This window comes from Aedes albopictus, chromosome 2, assembly GCF_035046485.1.
Source record: "Aedes albopictus strain Foshan chromosome 2, AalbF5, whole genome shotgun sequence".
In the NCBI taxonomy this organism is placed as follows: domain Eukaryota; kingdom Metazoa; phylum Arthropoda; class Insecta; order Diptera; family Culicidae; genus Aedes; species Aedes albopictus.
Genome location: NC_085137.1, coordinates 352436218 through 352454537, shown reverse-complemented (window position 1 = coordinate 352454537; position 18320 = coordinate 352436218). Strand labels below are relative to the sequence as shown.

The following is an 18320-nucleotide window of genomic DNA, read 5'->3' as shown; positions in this document are numbered from 1 at the left end:
TATGACATGCTTAATTATGCTTTCGAAGTTCCGCGAAGTATTATATATTTCTAATCAGCAAATGATTGACGCCAAAAAGATTGACGTCTATTTGTGTAGCTCAATTTAGTGTAAAATAATACTCATGCAACTATCTAATTTAGAGTATTGCAATAACCACACATTCAGTAGAAAGAAAACAATAGTTGTTGTGAAGATGATGATTCTTTCTCGAAAGTGTTTCATACTGATCTAAGACGAATGTTTCTCTGCAAAATTTTGCTGAATGACCTACTTAAAAAACAATTTATAATATTTTTGAAAATTTTCTTTTAATCCTATAAACCGATATGTCCGTTATCATTATGTATGGATATGACTTCAATAATATTACTTTCCGATGGTTTTCTCGTATACTTTTATTTTAAACAAACCAAAAACCTTGCACTAACTCCCATCGTAGCGTGACGATGATCCCCCTGCGCACTTGTGATGACAGTTTCGAACAACCAAACCCTCCCAACTAAAACCTAACAATAAACTAATTTCTTGGATTTTGAAACCAAAACGATGACCACTTCCTGTATCCAATGTAAACTAATTCTGTATAAATTCGAAATTAAATCACCTGGGCTGCTTTCTGAAAGCAACACTGAAATTATCACACCTACATCCTACATATACCTCTCTGTGGACACCATCCTCCCTGTCTGTACGGGTGTGTGACTGTGTGGCAAGAACCCCTTTCTTTCTGCGGGCGCTTAAAGCTTCCTAACCGAAATGCACTTTACAGTACCTAGCAATAATGAAAACCGGAAATCTACTATTTCCACGGCTACGATTTATCAATAATAAAAAATGGCAATAATTGCCAAAAGCAAAAATGATCAGCGATTCGATTCATGCGGATTCAGGTATCCTCTTTTTGCTTTCGCTTTTTTTTTCATCGAATATGCACTGCTTATCGTTTTTATTGTTATTTTTGTGTGGCATGATTCATGCATGATTGCATCTCTGCATGAGTTTCAATTGAAGTGTTCAGCTCACTGATGACGACTTCACTGGCTACTGATCAACTAATCGCTTATCGACCATATGTCGTAATGTGCACTCATTTTCAGTTGGAGAGTGTACTTTAGTCGTTGATTTCGTTGAAGGGAGCATTTAGAAGAAAATATGGCAACACTGATAGTCTTCATACTCCGAGCATTGAAAAACACCATTTGCGTTGTTTCCACATGCCTTGCTCACATCTATGGCATGTATTGACGGGCCTTGCAAAGTTTTAACCTCACATTACTCATGGCTGCATAATTGACGTTAAAAGGAATTGCTAAAGTGATACAGTTGGCAACCCTGCTACGTTAGCGTGGCAGAATAGTACTGATTGATAAACACAACCATATGATTGCAATGGATGCAAAGCAACGAAAAACCGCATCTCGATTATGGTGAAGCTTACATCGATTATTCAACCATGAGCGCAGCAGTACAGTAATTATCGAACTAATTTGGTCTCTATTGCAAGTGAAATGCCCTCAGTAAAACCAACCACTCCACTGACTGACATTGAAACTGTGGAATTGTGTGGATCCACATGGAGGTTCCTGTTTTTGTCACAACATAAACTGCGTCATTTTTTCCGTGTTTGTTCATTCTACTTTCCCTGTTTTTTTTCTATGATGACCATTTAATCTCCAGTCATGTGTATGCAGAGCTCATTTTCCCCGCAATTTATTACCATATAAATAATACGTTAAAAACGGTTTAACAAACATATTAAAATCTAGCGATAAAGCCTACTTAGTCCGCAGTTTAAAACTAGTTCAATAAAAAAAAACTGTTAAACACATATGCTTATTTGTTTGTTGGATCTGTCGCATTGTAACAGAGAGATAGAGAGTACCGTGTAGTATGAACTTGAATGCAACAAATAAAACCCTGTCGAACACTGGCACTAGTGTTTGTTTGATTTTCCGCCGCGGTATTTTATCCCATCTCTCCACATGACACCAGTTTTTTTTTCCAATGGTGAGTCACCATTTAATTGCTTCTCATCCGCTGCGATTTGTGGAAAACATAATGTTTGGATGGAAAACCTGCTCCATCCATCCCGCCGTAATACGGTGCCATCTTTGTCATTTGCTGCTGCTGTTTCTACTGATGCTGTTGTTACTCCTTATCTTCCTATCGTCGCTATTACGATATTAATTGTTGTCCTCCTACTCGTGAGATCTCGTGTGGTGGTCACACCGGATCGGAAAACCGGATGACCCATGCGCGCAAAAGGTGTGTGATTCTTTGACCGTCCCGTGAACTTCCCGCGTTGTTGGGTGAAGATTTCCTACAATAATAGCTATTTAGCAACACAAACTCTAGGGCATTCGGGGGTACGGGGCGCTGCTGCTGTGTGGTGGGGGATCCGGCCTTAATGGATGGGCGCTTTCACGATGTGATTCGGAGCGATGTAGTGGTAGCCGGGGATGGGCAGTCCGGCGGTTTCCATGGAAATTCTAAAACGGAAGAACGGGTTTGGTGAGGAAGAGAGAAAAAGTGTTTTAATATTCTGTGTTACGAGTTTTACATCTACATTTTTTAGAATTACTCAATTAGAATCAATATATTTTCTCATTCATCCCGATTGCTTCACATCTAAACAGATGATAAATGCGTTTAAAGTACAAACTGTGATTATAACGATGATTCTATCCATTTATCTTAGTATCTACACAGAAAGAAATTCTGAAAACTACACGTGACGTAAATATTAGAACGTTTAAATTTCCATTTCATTTCATTCGATTTTACACAAAATAATTTCTTGCACGCAAAGTTGTAAGTAAGCTCCATACTACAGACCACCTGTAATTTTCAAATCCGATGGAGAATTGTGTTGAAAGCGATAGAGGTCAATTTGTTACAGCGAACTCGATGTAACAATTTTTAACTGTGTAGTATGCGACAGTTGAGCATAAAAATCCGAAAAAAATATCATGAAATATCGAGATCGAGGACCATCATACGTAGAGTAATACCTACATCGCAATAAATAAGAATTTTGCACATCAGAAATACATCAGCCGTACAACGTTTTGGAAGGAGAGTCTGCTTTGTCGTCATTTATCAACCATATTAATACCTATGCTGAGATAAATCGAAATTGAGGGGTCTTTCGAGTAATTAATGGAGTAATTACAGTCACCAACTTTTATACAGAATAAAACAAGCAATTCAAGAAACTATTACTAATGAGGTGTTGGAAAACTGTAGGAGGCAAAACGTCTTTACCGCTTATTGTCTTGTAATGAAATACCAGGTGGCTCCATCGAACTATTCACATACAGGGGATGGTCAAAATGTTTGGGATAGGCAACTTTTTTTTCTCTCACAAAAAATATCAACATCCTATAACTTTTCATAGAGTGCATCAAAAAATCTAAAATTTTGACTGTTTGTCGACCTTCTATATGTGCATCATTGGTACAAATTTGGGCTCGATTGATTAATATTTCGCAAAGTTAGAACCGTTCGGGTAAAACACTATTTTTTAGGCAACTCATTTTTGAGCTGTCATATCTCGGAAACCAGTGAACCGAATTGAATGAAATTTTGAACGTACACTAACACTATGTAAATGCTTCACAAACTATTAAAACATAGGTACTTTTTAACCGTTGAAAAAAGTTATCATGGATTGACACTTTTTGGATTTTTCTCGAAAAACTGTATTTTTTTTACATCAATGTCAATAAATTTTCGTGTTGATATCCAAAGATTTTCCACTTCTGTTCTCAAATTATCTCTAATCAGATATATTATAGCCTATTTAAATTGAAGGAAGAACACATTTAATAATTTTTGGGTGGTATTGTAAATTTGACTTATTTTCCTCTATATGGGTAAAAATTTCAACTCGGTATTACTTAATTCGTCGTGAGAAAATATTACATTTTATAACGTCGTATTAAGTATCAATATATTGTTGATAAACGTTAAAAAATTCATTCAAATCGGTTCACTAGTTTCCGAGATATGACAGTTTAAAAATTAGTTGTCTAAAAAATAGTGTTTTACCCGAACGGTTCTAACTTCGCGAAAAATTAATCAATCGAGCCCAAATTTGTACCAATGATGTACATATAATAGGTTGACAAACAGTCAAAATTTGAGATTTTTTGATGCACTCTATGGAAAGTTACAGCATGTTCAATTTTTTTGTGGAAGAAAAAAAGTTGCCTATCCCAAACATTTTGGCCATCCCCTGTAGTTCGGGGGAGCCCCCCAAAGGAGACGCGTGGAACATAGTTCACAGGCTAATGCCATACAGTCAGCGTGCAATAGCTGACATTCTAAGCGCTGTAAATCAGAAAGTCTTTCCCAACTGTGCTAATCATTTTCAAGCTTGACCAGCTTAAATAAAGTAAAGATGGTTTGCCCTCAGTTCCACTTCAGTTTTCTGTTCAGCATTCTCGTAGTTGTGAACATACTATTTGAAGATCATATGCAATTTGATCATTGATCTTGACATGAATTGAATTGGTGAACTCGTTTGATGTGGTTTTCCCTTGCCTCTAACAATTTATATCAAACTTTTTTTTCGGTCTACGCGTTCTTTGGATTACTAACAACGCTGTATATTGTTCGGCCCTGTACCTTAAGGCTGAGTACGGCATCATCAGCATTGACAGCCAAGATGGATATATCGCTAGAAATTTCAAAGTGATAATTTTCAGCCAGCAAAGCGAATAATCGTATGAAAAATTATCATCCTATATATTCACTCGCATTGATTGTTGTGATACTTTTTTTAGCGTTGCTGCAGAATTGCCAGGTTTTATCACTTCAAAAAGGTAAGCAATCATTGAAAATGTGAATGACTCGTTTGAAAGCCATGGGCGTAGCTAGAGGGGGGAGGGGGTTGCGTTCTTCAAGGGATTTTTCCAAGGATTTTTTTCAGAGACTCCAACAGGAATTTCTAAGATTTCTCCAAGAATTACTTCAAGGATTCCTCCAAGAATTCTACCAGGAATTCTCTGAGGCATTCTTCCAGGAATTAATCCAGGAATTCTTCCAGGGATTCGTCCTTGGATTCTTGCAGAGATTTCTCCAGGAATTCTTTCACAGATTTTTCCAGCTATTTCTTCAGGGATTGCTTCAGGGACTCCTCCAGGGTCTCATCGAGGAATTCCTCCGGAAACAACCCCAGGAACTTTTTCAAGGATACCTACAAGAACTAAACCAGGAATTAATCTGGGAATTCCTTCATATATTCTGTCAGCAACTCATCCGGGAATTTTCTCAGAAAATCCTGCACGGATTCCTTCATAAATTCGTCCAGGATTTTGTCTACCTTCTGGATTTGTTCCAGCAATTCCTCCAGGAATTTTTCCAGAATTTCCTCCACGAATTGCTGCAGGGATTCTTCCAGGAATTTCGCTAATAATTCCTTCAGGAACTTCTTCAGGGATTTTCCAGGGATTCTATTCTTCAATCACTTAAACTAATTTACAGCTCTTTTTGTCCACTAGGGCAAGGCGTGAGCGATTCCAATTGGCACTTACACTTTGTATAGCACCTAAATGTATTCTATTCTTATTCTACTATATCGAACTGGTTGCTTTTGCGCTGCTGTCACTTTTCTACCCTGTCCATGGTAGAATGATGAGCACGAGGATATTGATGTGTGGCTCTTGTTCCTGTTTCCAGTCCGATTGGGGGTCCATTATGAGTTGCCGTTAGCTGATATTCAGGCTTCCGGGTACGTTGGAGCATATGCTCTGAAGAGGGACAGGTGCCAGCCGCTCTCGGGGGGGAAGAGCAACTGACGAAAAATTGAAAGTGCAGAGGCTGGGATCGAACCCATGACCACTTATGAAGTGAACGTGTAGCCACTACGCTACGGGCCCCGACATTTCCAGGGATTTCTCCGCGAGTTTTTCTAGGGATTCTTTCAGTAAATCCTTAGAAGATTTTTCCAGAAATTCCTCCATGAATTCTCAAGGGATTGCTTCAGAATTTTTTCCTAGAGGTACTATAGAGAATCCTCCAGAAATTCTTCCAGTATTTAATTGTTTCAAGAATTCCTCTAGAGACTCCTCCAGAAATTCCTTCAGGGATTCTTCCAGCAATTCCCACAGGAATACCTCCAGGATTTCATCCATTGCTCCTGAACAACCCTCAGAAATTTTGTCTTTAACTTCTCCAGGATTATTTGTAGGAAATCCACTAGGAACTTTTGCAGAAATTCTTCCAGGAAATTTTTCGGGAATACTTTCAGGAATTTTCAGGGATTTCACTAGGAATATTTCCAGAGTTTCCTTCAGGAATTGCTTCAGGGATTCATCCAGAGAGTTCTCCACGATGTTTTCCAGGGATTCCTCCAGGAATTCTACCAAAGATTCCTCCAGGAATTGCTTCAGGGATTTTTTTTTTTACAAATTTTTTCCCACGGATTCCTTCAGGAATTCCTTCGAGGATTTCTCTAGAAATATATAAAAAATAGAAATATAAATAGAAATCTCCCAGAATTCCTCTACAGATTCTTCCAGACATTTATCCAATAATTCTTTCAAGAATTTTCCTAAAGATTCATCCAGGAATGCCTCCAGCAATTCCCACAGAAATACCTCTAGGAATTCCTGCAGGCATTCCTTCAGGATTTTTTCCAGTAATTTCCCTAGGAACTCCTCCAGGAATTACTCCAGCAATATCTTCAAGAATTCTTACAGGAATTTTCCAGGAAATGCCCCTGACCATCTTTCAGAAATTATGTCAGCAATTTCTCCAAGAATTTCTCCAGGAATGCTCTAGGAATTCCCTCAGAGATTTCTTCAGTGATTTCTCCAAGCATTCCTCCACGAATTTCTCTAGGGATTTTCCCAGAGATTCCTCCAGGAAATCCTTCGAAGATTCCTCCAGGAACTCTTCCACAAATTCCTCCAAGGATTTTTTCAGGAAATCCTCCTGGAACTACTCAAGGGATTTTGTCAGAAATTTCTCCAGAAATTCATCCCACAATTCCTCTAGAGATTTCTCCAGGAATTCTTCCAGGGATTGCTCCTAGAATCTATACAAGAATTTCTTAAGGAAATTCTTTAGGAATTCCTGCTTGGTCTCATCAAAGAATTGCTCCAGAATTCCTCAAGAGATTACACCAGAAATTTGTTCAGAAGTTCCTCCTGATATTCCTTCAGGATTCTCTCTAAGGATTTTTCCAGGAATTGCTTCAGGGATTCCTCCGGGAATTCCTTCAGAAATCACTCTAACAATTCCTCCAATGATTTCTTCGAAGATCTGATTAGAAGATTTCCTCTAGAAATTCCTTAAGAGATTTCTTCTGAAATTTTCGTAGGGCTTTCTTCCTGATTTTTTTCAGAAATTTTTACAGGAATTTCTCCCAGAATTCGTCTGGAGATTTCTCCAGGAATTTTTCCAGAGATTGCTCCAAGAGTTTATCCAAGAATTTCTCCAGGTATACTTTCAGAAATTCCTCCAGGGATTGCTCCGGGAATACCTGAAGCGATTTCGTCAGAAATTCGTCTCAGTTTCTCTTCAAAAATTCATTAAAGAGTTCCTTCGGAAATTTAAAAAAAAAATCTTCAATGATCTTTTCCAGGAATGTACTCAACAAGTTTCTAGGATTACCTGATGATTTTTTTCAATTTCTGGAAAAATTTCTCCAGCAACTAGTATTGGAAGATAATTTAAAAAGGATGCAAAAAAAAACATATAAGAAAAGAACTTGCTAAAAGTGCATTCGGACATTTCCCCAGGAATCCTTCGGGAATTCACCCAGGAAAGACTCTTTCGGGGATTTCTCCCGGAAAATCTCTGCACCAAGATTTGTTCTTGGAATTCCTTCCTGAATTCCTTCAGACATTTCTTATTGAATAAATTTCAAGATCTTTTCAAAAAATCCATTGTTTGAGAGTTCTCCGAAAATACTTGCAGCAAAAATTTTCAGGAATTTCTCTAGACATTTCTTTTAGGAATTCTCATAGGAATATCTCGAAGGTTTCCTCCAGTGATAGTTTCAAGGCTTTTATAAGAATTCTTTCAAAAAATCTGTCAAGGATCCTCCCGGGAAAACGTCAATTGACATTTCTATAGGATTATGCACTGAGATGAGTATATGCAGTATATGAGTATATAAAACAATTTTTAGGGAGATTTCGTCAAGGATGTACTCGGAACAATTCAAGTGAAGGTTATTTTTATCTGTATGACGGGAGTATTAAATTCCAAGATTGTCAACAAGCATAGACAAACTGAATGATTGATTACTGAAAGAACTCCAGTTAGTCATGGAAGATATTATGTAGACATTTTGGAAAAACAAACTTCTGGCGGGTTTCCATTATGTTCTACTGGAAAAAAATAATAAAGAGAATCATAAAGCAAATTTTGGGTTAGTCCTCAAAAGATTTGGTAATTCCCAAAAGAGTTCAGCTTTATTTTCTTACGAATGTTTTATAGATATTACCAAAAAAAATTAGCTCCAGAAGAAACAATGCTCGAGTAATCCTAAAATCCTAAATCTGGATTAAATACTGCTTTTAGAATGTAATGTAATTATATTCTATTTCATCGTGTTGCATTAAGTTATAAAAACTAGTAGGTACAAATTTATCAAGGGTGCTTGTTTGAAGGGCAAACGTTTGAACACTGTTCAAATCAGAAAGCATCTGACTTAATGGTATTCTTTAGTTGTCTCCATTGACACGGTCGGTACAGCTAAGGTTACAGTAGGCGAGCGAAAACAGGCTAATGAGATTGTGGCCTATAAACTTTTTACGCTGAGTACCACGTTTACTCTCCAAATTAGAAGGTCGAGATCTCGGGGACGGCGACCGATGAATCTTTGACCTGTGAAGCGATCAGGAAAGGCTGTGGTCGTTTCCACAACCCTTCTCAACCTCCTGTTCAGATACTGTACTGCCGGCAACTGCATTCGGTCTGCCAGGAGGGCGAGAAAAAGGCTTACACACCATCTGATCAGTTTTGTGTGGCCTTCTCCGGATCATCACTACCAGACCTGCTGGCGATTGGCAAGCCTCGGCTACCTGTGATGATGTATGCACCAAAGGTAATAAATTGCATCAATTGCAAGCATCTGGATCACACCGCCCGGTACTGCTGCGCCAGATTCCATACCCGTGTAACAAATAAGAACGTTTTCGAGAAAACTATTAGCTTTCATTTGTTGGATCACTAAACGATACTGTTTTTTTTTTCTTTTCTTTTTTCTTTTCTTCATGATTGCGAATGAATGAGATAGAAACAATAGAGTTAAGTCTGTATTAACTAATATGGTCAACCCGGAACATCTAGCACAGGTTCCACGGGTGCGTCATCGGGGACATTTCTGGTTTGCAGCCAAAACATTCCGTGCGACATATCATGAAGATTAAGACGAAGATTTCGAGAGAATAGGGCAGAAAAGATAGACTGAAGTACATATATAGAGCTTGCTGACGTTTATTCCCCTCTCTCTTTCAAGCTTGGAGGCGGGATAGGATTTGTTTTCATCGAGAAACCTTTCCTGATGACAACAAATCCCATTCCGCCTGCATGTTTGAAAGAGAGGTAAGCTCTATAGGTGAATTTGACGGAAGCAAACGATCCCTCCGCATCTGGTGGCAGGAATGAGAACCTTATGAAAAGAGTGACTCCGCCAAAAAGTGCCATGGCCCAGCATAGGCAAACTGCACTTTTTCACTTTTTCATATCGAATTCCGCAACGTAGAGACACGAACGAGCACTTTTTGTAAAGAAAATTTGATTCTCTATCAGATGCGCTTAGATCCGATAGGTACTTACCAACAATTTATGTGATTATTTTGAAGTGCTCTTGCTATGCCTCCGGCGGTCAATCTTCCGGATTTTTTGTTAGCTGGCCGATCCGGTATCGGGCGTGGGCATCGAGATTGATGATAATAAAAGCCATTACCAATGGAAAATACCAACCACAAAGGCAAAATATGAGTTAATTTTGAAGACGAAAAATTGAATTTTTGATGTAAACAAACGATTTTTACCTTATCTCACCTAGCGCCTCTACAATTGGGGGTAATTCGAATTCACATATATCAACTGATATGGCCGCTTCGGAACACCGGAATTGTCCCGGATAATACATGGCCACTTGAGTGCAATAAACTTGCACCAACATATGATCGATTGAGAGCAACTTCAAAAAAATTGTATTGAGTATTGACGAAATGCCAGCATTTTGAAAATGAGTTGTCGGGGGTCGGGTACGTGAAGGTTAATAACTGAAAGCTACCTTCACCAATGCCCATTTTGCATGTATATTTCGTGTGGCAGTCGGATATGTAAATAGAGTAGGTCGTCTAAATAGGTAAAGGCTAATTATAATCTCGAACGAATCAGGCTAATTCCAGAACAAAAGAGAGCTGCATAACGGATCAGACCAAGCTTGATTTTATTGCTCAATAAAAATTTGAAGTGAAAAGGCTAAATGTAGGAATTTGACGAAGTCCATTCAAGTTCAAGCCAAACCAAACAGTGACCTAAAATAGTAATGTAGAACAATTCCTCGCAAGGCGTATTTACCTATGGTTATCATCATACAGCAAAACCATAGTTAAACAGCTGCGGCATTGGCATGAGAAAGCAGTAGGGATTTAACTAAAAGAAATGAAAAAAAACAGCGTCGATAAAGAAATTCAACGGCTGAATGAAATGTGTCCGTTCCTTATCGGAATAATGATGATGGATTAGTGTGGCAATAACTGCCTGACGTGCAATGCCATAAATGGATTTCCGGTCCATGAATGGCAGAAGGAAGGCGTTAGTTGTCAGTCGAACGAGGTCAGGTTTCAATTAGGTTGAGGAAATGAAAACTACTGGGAAACTGAATTCAAGTATCCATGTAAAGTGTAATGCACAGTTTGCAGTTATTAGTTTGCAAGCTAAATATCAATAACATGTGTTCAAAACTGCGCATCATCCCCGAACAAGTGATAAAATTCAGCATTCTAGCTATCCACATCCCAGTTCAGAACAACTCGTCCAAATTTAACTCCATCGTTGTTGGCAGAGGGATGCATTCAGTGTCCGATAGGATTTCCTATTGCTGGCTGCTTGTTTCCGCCAAAATGCGGGACAGAATAGCTTCATGCATCCACGCAGTAACCAATGACAGCCGGCATAATGTTTGGGTGCACCGTGTTCACTCCTGGTAGCACCCAAACAGTTAAAACCAATGGTGAGTGCCTGCTGTGCGAAAGTCAAGGGCAGGGGTAGTAGATGTGCAGATAGTGTTTTCATTTCGGAAACATTTAAAAAATGGTAAAAAATAGTTTGAAACTACAGTTTCTGAAACTTGAATCTCCTCAGCATATTTTTCTACTCAAATTCCCTACAGTTCCTTTTGTTTTTGTAGTAGAAATTTCTTAGTTGGATTCTGGGTCTAATTCCTTTGGAAAATTAGCAAAAAAAAACAGCTGGTTAACCTTCCGTTAGTCGCGCGGTTGGCCACCACCTCTAGCACCACGCTAGAACTGAGTACAAAAAGCGGGAGTATTCCAACGTGTTGTACAAAATACAACAGCGCGATCACTCGAGGGTTAATAAATAAATCTGGCATTCCTGATTGTGAATGGATTCTGAACTGAGTTGGACTTCTACACTCCAACAACCACCCAATATGGTGGTTAGATACTATGTCGAACGGCACATAGGACCTCCAATCCAAACGTGTAGGTCGCTACCTACTAATTTCCACACTTTTCGCGAACGGGAAAGTGAGTGATCCAATTAAAATGTTACGATTTCGGGAAATCTGATTATCTCCACAGTTTGCCATGGGGATCCGGATTTACGGTCGAAACTGCTTCAGTAAAACAATGATAACCAGCCTCCGTCCACACACTTGAATTCCGATGAACCACTTTTTCGTCGTTGCTCGATCACAAAAGTGCTAACTTCCGTCTTTCGCCCAATTAGGAAGTGATCCAAGTGCATTTCCCCCCCTTCAACACCAAACAGCTTACATGCGGATTCCGGAACCGGGCTCGAACTCATTTGTCAGATTTCAATAATCCGGTGGACTTAGTTGGTGCTTTCGCTGAACAACACTGGAGCAGCAGCAATCACAGAATTTTAATTAATTAGGTATCCTGGTTGCATGCCGTTCGCGCTCGCTGCCATCATATGCATATCATCATGATTCTATCGTTTCATTCACAGAGAACTTGCACTGCAGCAGCGGGAGCAGCAGCAGCAGGAGCAAGCAGCTGTGTTTGGCCACATATGTGCAAAATTGTTATGATAATCCTCTCATTATTATCGTCATTTCCATAGACCTGGGGAATCAAAGTGGTATCCTCCCAACCCCGTTCGTTCAGTCTTTGTGCGGGTATTTGTGTGGGAATTTGTTTCAATGGAAAAACGATGCGGCGCGCGGGTTCATGACGAGAGGGGATGTGAATCGGAAAGGTACCGGGGCCGGCACGTATGAGCGGTTGCTCTTTAAAGGATTTTTGCTGTTTAATGAAATGCTCAATAATTACACACATTTTATGAATATTTGAAATGGTGTGAATTACGCAGTACAGTAATGAAGCACGGCCAAAAATAAAGTTAGCAATTAGCTGGTTTCAGGTGAATAGTCAAAAATGATTTTTGACTGGGAATTGTTTTTAGTCGATAACTAGGGAAATGCATACAAAAGCTGATGACTGCCTATTTTTGTCGGCATAGAATTATTTTAGAAAGTACAAATCATACACCAAATCAATTTGAACAAATCATTTTTTGATTTTTGATTGTAAAGACAAACACTTCCATTAGATTTAGGTTTGAATGATTTGTCATTGATTTCATCGTCATCATTGGTATTACGAAAGCAGTTTTCTCTTTCAAGGCATAGACAAGTTTTAACAATTAACTACCATGCATCTCCATTTGATTGCTCGGCAGTTAGGATAAATCGTCAATTGTTGCCAAGTTCAGAAAGTCACGCGGTTTGGCACCACGTTGATAATGCATACAACAAGCGAGCTTCAGTCCAAATAACGTTTCCTACAGTGTATCAAACAATTGTCCGTACAGCAATTTTTCGGTCAAAAAAACATTTCATTCAAAAGATAATAACTTTTTTATACGTCAATCAAATACGCTGAAATTTTAACCAATCATGAACCAGGGTATCGCGCCACTTGAGCGGTGGCTTCTATATTCGTCTGTTTTCCACTATAACTCAGTCAATTTTGAACCAATTGACTTGAAATGTTGTACACGGGTAGATACTATACCTATCTCACCACATTCCAAAAGTTGTGTCAATTGGTTCAAATTTGACTGAGTTATAGTGGAAAACAGACGAATATAGAAGCCACCGCCCAAGTGGCGCGATTCCCCATATATTAAAGCTTTATTGGTAAAATTTTGAGCGAGATCAAATAAGTTTTCTGAAAGTTATAGAACTTTTAGTAAAACATTTTTTTTGTGATACAGCAGGATACCTTAGGCTTTTATATGTAGCTTCGTTTGAGTTTTTATTGTCACTACAAAAAATATGAAAAATCTGTATATGTTCAGAGTGTCATTTGGAAATTTATCATATTTTGATCAACAAAAATGCCAAATGTTTTCAACGTTTTGAAACTCTCCTAATGTAATATTTTGATACAGGTTCTACTAAACCACATATGAAGAGTAGGTCCTATGTATTTTTTTTTTCAGTCAATGCACTTTTATTGGTGGTTTTTTTGGCAGATTAAAATATGGTAATTTTTTAAAAATCGTCAACTAAATAAGCACATTTTTCATATTTTTTGTAGTGAATATAAAACCTCAAAAGTAGCTGCATATGGAAGCCTTAGGTATCAGCTGTAACACACAAAAAGTTGAAAAAGTTTCATCGAGTACATACTGAGATATAATGTTTTAAAAATGTGTTCAGAAATCTTATAAGTTTTTCTAAAAGTTCTATAACTTTCAGAAAACTTATACGATCTCGCTCAAAATTTTACCAATGGAGCTTTAATATATGATTCATGATTGGTCAAAATTTGAGCGCTTTTGATTGACGTATAAAAAAGTTATGAACATTTGAATGAAAAATTATTTTGATCAAAAAATTGCTGTACGGACAATTGTTTGATACACTGTATATTTCAACGTTATTGTTGACGGAAGTGTTGGCAAATATTTTTATTTGTTCACGTTAAAATTATATTAGAACTTTAGTATCAAATCAACACCCACAAAATATCCCTATACACACTCAATCCACTTTCAGCACTTTTTTGACGAAAATAGAACAGCAGAACTATTTCGGTAGCTTCGGAAATCGATTTTACTGAGGCTCAGTAATCCACCTGTCAAAACCTGATGCAAAAGGTAAAAAATGCAGTATAGCTGTATACAGCTGTTCTATTTTCGTCAAAAAATTACCGAACACGGTATTCCAAATTAAGTGTGTAGTGACGAACCAGCACAATTTTGATGTTGAGCAACAAAAGTCTGGAATATTTGTTTTTATCTGACTAGCTAGACTTTACAAATACTGGCGTGAGTGAGAAATGGACAAATTGGAGTGGAATTTTCGAAAAAGTTACTCGTCCTCTCGGTGAGACTCGAACTCACGACTCCTACTCCCTAGACAGGCGCGTTGACAACTATAGGGTAACCTGGGGTAATATGCACCCCCGGGGCAAAACGCCCTCACGCTATTCAATTATATATGAGAAGTTCCATTCGATGTAATCAAACTAGACGTAAAACTGGCCCGGACAAGCCCAAGAATGCAAAGAATATTCGAATGAAAAGCGTGGAAAACGATGATTTTCCACATTTGGAAAGATTGTCTAATTTGAAGCGCACTCAATTTAAGCAATTGCGCGCTGATTATATGGAATCAACCTATTAACTACCATCCGCCTCCAACTCCTTCCATTTGCTGCCGTAAACAGTAAGATGGAGCCGCCTGGTATTTCTTAAGAATTCAAAGCGGAAAATGCCAGAGGTCGTATTGCCCCACCTCAAGGTGTGTTTTGCCCCCAACAGTTTTTCAGCACCCAAAATGTAACACTTTTTTAAATTGTTAATTTGATTCGGTGAAATTGATTGTTAGCATCTCTTAGTCAAATAGGTAAACTAACTTTCAAAACGCAAGACACCCATAAAATCATCTTAATCTTAGCTATAGCGCCACATTTCCTTAGGGGGTGCATATTACCCCACCTTCCCCTACACCACGAGGAGACGATATGCAACAAATGTATTTTTTACTTCCGATTTATTTAATTTGGCAAAGCTAGAAATCGAAAGATAAAGAGTTGTTCTTCCCAATGGGGGAAAAAGTATGGTTTTGAAAACTTGAGCCAATTCTATGAAGATTTCACTTGTTTGCGCTCCATTGATGCAGTTTAAGGTGAAAATATGATAAAGCCACATTCCGAAATTTTAAGAGAATAAATCTGAAGAATCAAATGACGGTTTGCGCTGAAAAGTTGATCGATCATTTATCACTAGGGGGTATTGCGACAATTGCACCCAGGCCCGGATTTAAGGGGGGGCAAAGGGGGCAGGTGCCCCGGGCCCGCCGATAGAGGGGGCCCCCCAATAATCCCGAAGCACTATACATATTTGGTTCTACGAAACCATATAAAATACACTTATCCTAGACTAGTTGTATTTTGGTTCCTTAAGGTATCCAGATTATTTTATAATCTAAATTTGAACTTGAGAACAAATCAAAATCCTAAACTTCATAATTTTTGGTGCACTGGAACTATTTTTAAGAATGGATTTACAGATGTTGTGTGATTTTTTTTTCTTTAGTACGAGCTACCATTATATAACCATTAAATTGTTTTGCCAATTAATTCATCAATGCAAAATAATTTGGCCCTTTCATCGGAAATTAAAAAAAAAAAACAAATAACCAATATTCCTATCGGGATTCTTGTTTTAAACCACAATATATGGTTCAAGAGTACATATTTACTCAATTCTTGACGTTTATATTAACCATAGTTGAAAATATATAATTTTTATTTTTTTAGCCTTTTGTCTCGTCCCTAGCTTATAACACATACTTTGAGTGATTTTTTTCACCGTGTATGTCAGATAGGAACATTTTCGAAATCTCAGTGCGAAAAATGTCGAGCTCAGTCACACAAGGTTGACTTCAAATGTCAAAGTAGATTTAGAAATCCTCTACATAGAGATGAGCGGAAGTTACATACGTCGATTCGGCAACGCTGTTTTTTTTGTTTACAACAGCTGCCAAAACTTGCTACAAAGCTAGATGTTCAAACTTTGTGCGTGACTTCGTTGTGGTTCAAGTTGTTTTGTTTACATTTTCTAATTATGGTAGATTTTTTTTTTCAAAATTTTGTTGAAATTCATTGCAAAAGTGTTACGCTAATTATATCGGCAGAAGTGAAGCAAGAAGCAGCTATGGAAGTTTTTCCGATAAGTTCAGCAACAAAAGTGTCGTCATAGGCATGAGCTTTTGAAAGCAGAATTAATAAATTTTTATCTTTTTACTAAACATACATATGCCGCCAATATCTCGATATTAAAAATAAATAATTTTAATTTATTTAGTTCCGATTGCAATACCGCTCAAACGACGCCTTCCTACGAACGACAAGCATGTTCATTTGGCTCACACTTTGACAGTTCTCTCTGCACGATTGGCTCACAATGGCCGCCTCCGCAGATCTCTATAATGTAGGATTACTACTATTTATCATTTTACTTATTTCGAATTTTCTCATTATTCCTTTGTTTTTCAAGTTCGAGTAAAGTACAATTCTGATTAGAACACCATGCTTGATCGTATTATTCAATATAAGCGAGATTTCGTCTTTAATTTTAGGACCCTATTGTCAAGTATTGAAGTGTATTTCCCAGAATGACTATTTTGAGGAATTATTTTTAATACTTGATTGCAGCAAATTCATCTCTAAAGAGGTATGGAGTCCTCAACAATTAGAAAAAATAGAGGTTTCTTGCTGGTTTTGGTGTGCACCAGTATCTCTTAAAACTCGTGAAAGTTTGTATTTGGTTCAATAGAAAAATTAAAAGCGTTTCAAAACAACACGAAAGTTTTTCAGAGTAAATTAAACGATATGTGGTCGGCGTTAAGTCAGAGAGGACCATGTGTCTTTTACCTAATTTCTAGAAAAACGACTTTAAGGTTTGCAACTCTATAAGTTTTGAGTTTTTCAACAAATTATCATGAATTTTTGCCATAAATCTTAATAACTATTCACCACAGCATCGCTCTGTATTGATCGCGAAAAAAACGTAAAATAAAGCTTGAAACCGAGAAATTGCTAAGTGATTGATTGTACTTAGTCCACTCTGATTGAACGATTTTTGGAAAATCTACAACCAACTACAGTTCACACTCAAGTTTGTACATATTTTATGAAAAAAATAATGCACAAGTAGGACAACAGTTAATAGGATTGATGTATAATGTGAGCAGCAAGTTTGAAGTTTGATATTTCTGTTATTACACTGTTGATTACCATTATCAATTTTTATGTTCAGTCAGAGTGGACCAAGTACAACAGTTCAATACCACATGAAGGGTAGTAAATTGATGAGCTATTTAAGAATTCTTAACTTGAACATTTAATAGCTAACAACTTTTGAACGTATTTTCATAGTTTGGTATGTTTTTTGAAATATTGTAGTTACACAGTTCATAATAATTTATTCAGAGGACTGGCGTTTTTCGAAATTTCGTTCAGACAGAGTGAACCAAGTACACAATTCTTAAATAACCGGTAAAACCAATTTCTTCATGAAACGGGTGTTGGTACATTTCAATATGATGCCAAACAGCTACCAAACAAACATATTTTGATTTGGAAAGGATTACGAAGAATAAGGTAATTTCAACTATTTTTCTTAGAGACACATGGTCCACTCTGTCTGCACGTGAATTGCCACAATTTGCTTCAACACGATGATCTGTAAAATACGATATTGACCTTAATAAAATGATTTTCCACGTGCTTTCTTGATCAATAATCATCAGAAAATACGTTAGGGAGTCATACGATTTGGAAATGTTTTATATTTTGATGATAAACTATTTTGATTATTGGATTTGAACCGATTTATATTTTTTCAATTCTTTTGACATCAAGCACTTGGTCCACTCTGACTGCATACTATTATCGATTTTCGCAGTTCAATCAAAAGAAAATTGTGCTATAACTCTCGTTAATTGTAACATTAAGAAAACGGGTGAATGTTCCAAGTAGCTTAAGTAATTCTTAATCAAATGCCTTAAAAATCTAATTTTCGTCAATTTTGTTACTTGGTCCCCTCTGACTTAACGCCGA

The 18320-nt window shown here is 37.5% G+C and overlaps 1 protein-coding gene across 5 annotated transcripts in view; it reads right to left on the bottom strand.

The window, feature by feature from the left end:
* Window positions 1-1648: 1648 nt before the first annotated feature.
* LOC109419413 (poly(rC)-binding protein 3) overlaps window positions 1649-18320 on the bottom strand; it is an 885090-nt gene continuing 868418 nt past the window's right edge. For all 5 annotated transcript variants that reach the window (XM_029866288.2, XM_029866290.2, XM_029866292.2 and 2 more), the window contains one exon: window positions 1649-2492. In XM_029866288.2, coding sequence (XP_029722148.1) covers window positions 2408-2492 — 85 coding nt within the window. In that variant the 3' untranslated portion in view covers window positions 1649-2407. The remainder of the gene's footprint in view (window positions 2493-18320) is intronic.